Source organism: Equus quagga, chromosome 5 (genome assembly GCF_021613505.1).
Source record: "Equus quagga isolate Etosha38 chromosome 5, UCLA_HA_Equagga_1.0, whole genome shotgun sequence".
Lineage (NCBI taxonomy): Eukaryota > Metazoa > Chordata > Mammalia > Perissodactyla > Equidae > Equus > Equus quagga.
In genome coordinates, this window is record NC_060271.1 from 40951001 (window position 1) to 40959550 (window position 8550).

At 42.7% G+C, this 8550-nt stretch overlaps 1 protein-coding gene across 2 annotated transcripts in view; it reads right to left on the reverse strand.

Annotated features, from left to right (window-relative positions):
• Positions 1-6951, reverse strand: part of PEX14 (peroxisomal biogenesis factor 14) — a 130511-nt gene extending 123560 nt beyond the window's left edge. The window contains exon 1 of one of the 2 annotated variants that reach the window (XM_046662722.1): positions 6859-6951. In XM_046662722.1, coding sequence (XP_046518678.1) covers positions 6859-6894 — 36 coding nt within the window. In that variant the 5' untranslated portion in view covers positions 6895-6951. The remainder of the gene's footprint in view (positions 1-6858) is intronic. The other variant, XM_046662721.1, reaches the window with a different exon arrangement.
• Between the last annotated feature and the right edge of the window lie 1599 nt (positions 6952-8550).

Genomic DNA, 8550 nt, shown 5'->3' on the forward strand with positions numbered 1-8550 from the left:
GCACAGATGTTAGCTCAGGGCCAGTCTTCCTCAGCAAAAAGAGCAGGATTGGCAGCAGATGTTAGCTCAGGGCTAATCTTCCTCAAAAAAAAAAAAAAGGATAACATATTATGACCAAGTAGAATTTATCCAACAAACACAAGATTGGTTTAGGACTGAAGAATCAATCAACATAAACCACCAGAATTAACAGAATAAAGGAGGAAAACAATAGGATCAAGTCAACAGATAGCAAAAAGAGCACCTCACAACATTCAAAACACATTAAAAAAAAACAACTCAGCAAATTAAAGAGTTGAATCTCCTCCACTTGATAAAGAGCCCTTTCAAAAAAAACTATAGCTAACATCATATTTAGATGTAAAAGACTGAAGGCGTTTCCCCTAAGATCAGGAATAAGGAAAGAATGCCTACTCTCAATATTCCTTTTAACATTGGACTAAAAGTCCTAAAAAGTGCAATAAAGCAGGAAAAATAAAGAGCATATAAACTGAAAAGCAAGAAGTAAAGCTGTCTTTAGCTGCAGATGATATGATCATCTATACAGAAATCATAAGGAATCTACAAAAAAGCTATTAGAATTATAAGTGAGTTTAACAAGGTTGCAGATATAAGGCCAAACACACACACTCAATTTTATTTCTGTATACTAGCATTAAACAATCAAAAATGAAATTAAAAAATAAAATCCATAAATACAATAGCATGCAAAAAATGAAATATTTAGAGAGAAATTTAACGGAATGTATATATGATCTGTAGACTTAATACTACAAAACACTACTGGAAAAATCAAAGACCTAAACGGAGAGACACACCATGTTAATGAATGAGAAGATCCACAGTGTCGAGATGTCAATTCTCTCCCAAACTGGTTTACAGATTCCACATAATCCCCCCAAAAATCCCAGCAAGCCTTTTTGTAAGACTTGATAAATGGATTCTGAAATTTATATAGAGATGCAATGGACCACAGCTAAAACAATTTTGAAAAATAATAAAGCCAGAAGATTTTACACTATCTGATTTCAAGATTTACTATAAAGCTACAGCAATCAAGGCAGTATTTCACTTGCATTAGGATAGAGATATAGATGGGACAGAAGAGTCCAGAACCTGGCCTATGTATACATAATTTTTTTATTTTTAACAAAGGTGGCAGGATTATTCAATGGAGAAAGGGTAATCTGTTCAACAAATGATGCTGGAACTGATATCCATATGGGAAAAAAAATGAACCTCAGCCTTTACCAGTAAGCACAAGAAAAGATGCTTATATTAGTCATCACAGAAATGTAAATTAAAACCACAATGAAATACCACTACACACTCACTAGAATGGCTAAAACTAAAAAGACAGACATGGGACAACCAGAATGCTCATACAGTGCTGGTAGGAATGAAAAATAGTACAACTTTGCAAAAAACTTAGGTAATTTATTATAAAGCTAAATATACACTTACCATATGACCCAGCAATTCCACTCATAGCTATTTACCAAGAAAAATGAAAATATATATCTTCACAAACATTTATACATGAATATTTATAGAAGCCCCAAACTAGAACCAATAACGAGGGGAAGAGACTCTAAGCTGACTCCCATGATCCCTACCTCCCGGTATTCATGCCCTTGTGTTGTCCCCTTTAGTGTGAGCAGGACTTGTGACTTGCTTCTGGGCAACAGAGTATGGCAAAAGTGACAGAATGCACTTAATTACACATATGTGGTTACAATACATAAGACTGTAATGTCCATTTTGCTAAAAGACTCTCTCTTGCTAGCTTTGAGGAAGAGTGTGGCCATGTTGGGAAGATCCATGTGACAAGAAACTGAGGGTGGCCTCTGGCTGACAGCCAGTAACAAACTGAGGTCCCCAGTCTACAATCCATAGAAATTAAATGCTGCCAAAAACCACATGAGCTAGGAAGCAGCTCCTTCCCCAATCGAGACTCAGATGAGATCACAGCCCCAGCAGACACTTTGACTGCTGCCTTGTGAGACTCAGCTAACCTATGTCCTGACTCCTGACCCACAGAAACTGTGAGGCAATAAATGTGTGTTGTTTTAACCTGCTAAGTTTGTGGAGATACTGTTAGGCAGCAATAGATAATTAAAAAAAGGCAAATGTCCATAAACTGGCAACTAGATCAACAAATTGTGGTATACGTATACAATGGTATACTACACACTAATAAAAAGTAATAAATTATTGATACACACAACAATATAAATTCCACAACCATTATTCTAAGCAAAAGAAGTGAGACAGAAGAAATACACACATTATAAATTCATTCACATGTAATTCTAGGAAAGACAAATATAATCTATAGTGATAGAAAGCAGTTCAGATTTCCTGAAGCCAAAGGCTAGGATTTACTGGGAAGCAGCATAAGAAAACATTTAGGAATAACGGAACTGTTTTGATCGTGATTGTGGTGGTGGTTACACAGATATATAAAGCTCATTAAACTGACCACAACACACCTATTGGAATTCCACAGTAAAGTTTTAAGCCACAAGGACTTTGTCACTCAATAAGCTATTAAATTAATCCACGGATTTTAAATCAGGAAAGGGACAACCTTTCGGGGGGGGGGGGGGGGCGCTAGATAATGATGGGAGGGACACGCAGGGGACTTCTGAGGTCCCAGTAATGTTTGATCTTTTTTTTCTCCCCAAATCCCCCCAGTACATAGTTGTATATTCTAGTTGTGGGTCCCTCCAGTTGTGGTATGTGGGATGCTGCCTCAGCATGGCCTGATGAGTGGTGCCATGTCAGCACCCAGGATCCCAACCAGTGAAACCCTGGGCAGCCAAAGCGGAGTGCTCGAACTTAACCACTGGGCCCCGGGGCCAGCCCTGATTTCTTGATTTAAATACTGGTTACGCAAGTGTGTTCACTCTGTGAAAAGTCATCAGGCTGAACACATAATTTGTATACTTTCTGGGTATATGTTAAACTTCAGTAAAAAGTTTTAAAAAAATGTAAAAGCTAGGGAATCGTTCTAGATTAAGCATACTAAAGAGACAATCAGTGCAATCTCTCTTTCTTGATTGGATCTTCATTTTTTTAACTTGGAAAATTTTAATGTGGACTGTATTACTAAACAACAATATTTTATCAACACTAAATTTCTCGTGATAATGGTATTATAGTTATGTAGGAGAATAACTTTACTCTTATGAGACACAAAGTGAAATATTCTAGGATGAAGTAGCATGATGTCTGTAACTTACTATCAAATCCTTCAAAAAAAAGAATATAAAGAGAGTGAGATAAAGCAAATTCAGCAAAATGTGAACAGTGTATCTTGGTGAAGTTTTTATGGGAGTTTTAAAGGAATTCTCCATATTATTCTTTCAAGTTTTCTATAGGTTGGAAATTTTTCAAAACAAAAAGTTGAGGGGCAAAATATCTTGTTTGAACTACTGTTATTCAAGAGTTCAGTAGACTCCCACAACCACATGTAGACACTTGGAGAAAGAAACTAACAATCACCGAGCACTTACTATGCACCAGATGCTCTTTACATCTGTGATTTCATCCACCCTCAGAGTAACCCTCTAGGGTAATTATTATTACTCTCAATTTACAGAGAAGAAAACTGAGGCTCAGAGAGGTGGAGTGACAAGCCCAAGAGCGAATAAGTGCTGGAGTTCAAACTACAGTCCGTCAGGATACAAGCCGTGCTCTTCCACTCCATAACGTCTTCACTGTGTTCTTCTCCCTTCCCTGCTTCTGTTTTCTCAATCCAAAATTTACCATATCCAGTCAACCTCAACAGATTTGAAATCTATGTTCTGCAACAATATTCAATAACCATCAAACAATCAGATGGAACCATGCCTCTGCTCTTCACTGAACACAGGGAAGTTGGTGGGAAACCAGAGAAAGAGGGATAACATTTCCCCTTCCTACGGGCGATAACATGTACAGACTTACAAAGGACTTTGATAAGAGATTAACTATGCAAAATAGACTAATGCGGGGAAAACAGAACAAGGATATGAAACAATAAATGTAATTCCAACAGACTGTCTTGAAGATAGACCAAAAAGACTATACCATTATGAAAAAGTAAGTATATCACTGCAATCTAAAAGTCACAAAGGGACAGCTACGATAAACACCACCATTCAGGGTGTTCCTTTAAATTTCAAGGCAATCACCTCAGAATAAAAGAATAACTTTAGTGGACTGGTGGTCAACATATGAAAAAGCATACCTCAAAAGACATTATAATAGGGCTTAAGGAAAGGTTTAGATCATTTGTGAGTGAAAATCCAGAGTTTATTGAATGGAATAACAATACTAATACATAACACACTATGTCAGGTACTGTTCCAAAATAAGCTCTTTTTTTTTTTTCCTGAGGAAGATTAGCCCTGAGCTAACACCTGCCAATCTTCCTTTTTGCTGAGGAAGACCGGCCCTGAGCTAACATCCATGCCCATCTTCCTCTACTTTCTATATGGGACGCCTACCACAGGATGGCTTGCCAAGCGGTGCCATGTCCGCACCCAGGATCCGAACCGGTGAACCCCAGGCCGCCAAAGCAGAACGTGCGCACTTAACCACTGCGCCACTGGGCTGGCCCCTAAGCTAACTTATTTAATCCTCAGAGCAACCCTATGAGATAGGCACTAGTATTACTCCTACTTTACAGATGGAGGATCTAAGGCCAAAGAAGTTAGGTCACTTGTCCAAGATCACACTGCTGGTAGGTAGTGAGGCTAGGATTCAGAGCCAGTGGGAACGGCTTCAGAGCCCACACTTTTAACCACTCCTCTACACTGCCCCTCAAGGGAAGAAAGGGTTGGTTAATCATTCTTAATCTTTCGAAATCAGAGATTGATGCCACAAAGGGAACTAGCAAACTCTGCATAAGAGACAGAATACTGGCTCAGCCCCATAGGTCTAATGCAGCTCTTCTCACATACAAACCAGCTTTGGGGGAATTATCCACACAGTTCGTTCAATTCCACTTGGCTTCAACGAGAGAAATGGCAAACCAAGCTGAACAAGACTCGAAATGATAAGCAAAGTACTAAGGAGAGTTGGTTCACTTAAAGAGCGCGCATTTGCAGCATACTCTTAGTGACAGAATTTAGCATGAAGAGTTCAAGTTCTTCCCCAGGCTGCCAGCATATTCTGATGAAATCCCATCTCTACCAGCTTTGGAAAAGAGGGCAAAAGAGAAGCAGAACCGAAAAACCAAGAAGTGCCGGCCAAGCCCCCTTAAGGGACCTCAGATCCTTTCTACAAGGACATAGAGGACAATTTCCAGAACCGAAGGAATCCTTAGGCACCACGATGGCTCCAAGTAGCAAGATTTTTAGTAACCTTCACAGCACTGGAAAATTAGGCGTCCTAGAAGAATCAGAGACTGAAGGCCCCCTTTAATCCTGGCCTGTGGGCATTCCTAACATGTAACAGTTCAGAGAAGCCCAGATTCTGAGGAGCCTCATCATTTCAGCAAGCTAAGTGGGGTAAGGCAAGAGTGGAGGGGTCCTCCTCCCTGGAAACTCCCCACACTCCAGAATTTCTGACAGGGAGGCAGCCAGAATCAGCCCTAGTTATCTCCCATGTTTTACAATCCAGACATCCTCTTTCTGAATCATTCACTCTGCTAATGGAAGCTGGTCTGGGGAACACACAACTCTATGCGCAATTCCTGTAACAGGCTTATCATGAAGAATACAACAATAAGAAACCCTAAGTGGTGTTCTGCCTAGGAAGGAAGTGAAATACCAGCAGGCTACTGAAAAGTCCACAGGTGGTTCAAAGAAGTGAGAGATGAGTGATGAGGTCCAGATTGAAACCATTTTCTTCTTCCTCTGTCTGATCCTAACAAATTTAAACGTGTATGGCTGACCACACACCTGGGTTCAAATCCAAGCTCAATCAGGCATGTGATTTGGGGCATATTACAGGCCTTTAGCAGCCACTTCTGCGAAATGGCGGTTAACGGCCAGAACTTTATCAAGGTTCTAATATGTATTAAACAAGATAATAAACAAAATTTGTCCTCAGCATGACGGGACACACTCAGTAAATGTAAGGTACAGCTTACCCCATCCTCCTCACCCCACCTTGGACTACAAAGCCCTTCAGAGGCCTTATCATCCACCGCTTCCTGACAGCAGAAATACAGGCATGAGCATTGGTCCTCATAATCCCCTTACTGGACTGGGATTTGGCTAAAAAGCTAGAGCGGCGCCCTTGGCCGAGAAAACCAAACTCTGGGAAGCAAGGACGGATCTTCAGCCAAAAGCTTGGTGACGGCCCTTGTTTTCAGTGAGTCCCTTTCCTACCAACGCACTGAGAGCGTGCGAGTACATTTCCAACCCTCCAACTTGGCAGGCAAGGGGAGCACAAAGGTGACTAAAGACGAAGAGGCTGGCAGCGGGGCCACCCAGGGAGGCTGAGGCCGTGCTGGAGTGGGAACCCTGACGGAGTCAGGGCCCTCCCGGTAGGGAACAACCGAGAACGATCGAGCCTCTCACCCTCTCCTCAAGGAGGGGCCTTCGCAGCTCAAAGCTGGGGGCTTCTCGAGGGTCCCGCCTCCGACCCGGCCAAGCTCAAGTGGGACCCGAGGGCCCAGCAAGCGGGAAGTGGGAACCTGCGGGCGCCCCGGAGCCCCGGTTCGGGAATGTGGTCAAAGAGGGGTCACCGGGGGAGGGGCCCGCGGCGAGGACCTAGGGAGGGGCGGGGCCCGGGAAGGGGCAAGAGGTCAGGGCCCCCGGCTTCCGAGCCGCAGGGTCCCCACCAGGCTCCCAGCCGCACGCCGAGCGCCCCCTCTAGCCGGGGGTCCCCGCCACCACAGCACGGCAGTCCCGCTCCCCTTACCTGGCTCGGCTGCTCTGCCTGCTCCGAGGACGCCATCTTCCTGAGGCCTGACTAATCTATCGCCGCTGGGCGAGGCTTCTCCCAAGCGCCCTCGCTCTCGCTCTCTCGCCCAGACTAAAGTAGCCGGCACTAAGCCTGTCGATGGTGGGCCCTGAGGGAGGAGTGGGGAACTGCTGCGTCCCGGTCATCTCGCACCGTTTCCAGTGGGTCTCTGCTTTCCAGGAAGATCCAAAGTCTGTCCTTTTTGCATTCTTACATGTGTAGTATTCATATTGAATTCAATGTCTGCCCATCCCCACAGTGTCTTGGGCATATGTAGGGACTCGAGTTATTAATAAATGAGTGAAAGCGAAAAAGCTTGGAAATTAATTAATTAATGGTTCAGTTCATTTATGAAGTGCGTACTATTTGCCTGGCACTTTGGTAGGCGCTAGAAATAAAAAGATCCAAGACTCAACCCCTGCTCCCAAGTGCAGGCCAAACACACACACACAGATTACAGCATTTTGGAGATAGGAGTCGGACAAAGGTGTGCAAGTCTATTAGAAGAACGCAGAAGAGGGGTCTTTTTGGAGAAGAGGGGCTTCTACGAACCATTATCACTTTATAGCGGTTGATCTGTTAGATTTTAAACTACACGTGAAATTACACGAAAGGGTTGCATGCATTAGAACTATCAGTCAGTTCATACTGCAGTTGTGTTTTGATCCATTATGGAGTATTCAAAGAGGTTGCCTCACGTCACAGTTCCTCTTACCAAAGTGTTTCAAATGCCCACTTTTGTCTTATGAGAATATCTGATTTCCTTTCATAAGCAAAATATAAAAGAGACCGACCCTGAATATGGGCTGACAATTATTTCTTGTTTACATAAAATGCCCCCATTTTAAGCGAGGAACCTTTTTGATAATTTTAGTATTGTTGCTTTAATCTTAAATGTTAGTTTTTCGGGGGGGAAAACCACAGACTTTTCCGTCCGTAGCAGTAATATGACAAGGACAAATATATTGTCAAGCAGCATCTGGACAATCTCAAACGGTGATATGGTTCGCATTTAGCCTTTGCTCTCTGATTTGAGACCTTAATGTTTAATCTATTTAAGCATTTCATTCCAAGATCCCAACCCAATTTGCGCTGCTGAAGCAGGGAATCGGCGTGGAAATGTGCGAGTATCTTATGCTTCTCTGTGACATTTTCAGCAAGACTGAAAACTACACTCGTCAATTTTTATAATTGACGTCCTTCTGATGGGCCTGAAGGTTGGGACATCTTACGGATCTTTTCAGGTTGAAAAGGGAAAACAAATTAACACAGTACAATGACACCGTTTATATTTACGTATTAATATTATGCATCTATATATGTAAATAGGAGTGCTCTAACAATTCAAAGGAGTATACATGAGTGTCCTTCATAAGGCAAAATAAATCCCTATTGCCCTCATTTCGAACGCGCGATTGCAACTCCTAAGTATAACATGGAAAAAACTCCTCAGAGGCTGAACTGCCCGACATAATGAAGTCGGCTTTGAACCCAAAGACTACAGCTCCCGGCATGCCATCGGGGCCCGCACGTGATTAGTGGCAATTAGAACTACATCTCCCTGCGTGCCTTGGCCCCACGCGTGGTTTGCTTCAGAGAAAACTACAAATCCCGGCAGGCTGCGGGGTGGGGGGCAGGGATCGTCCGCGC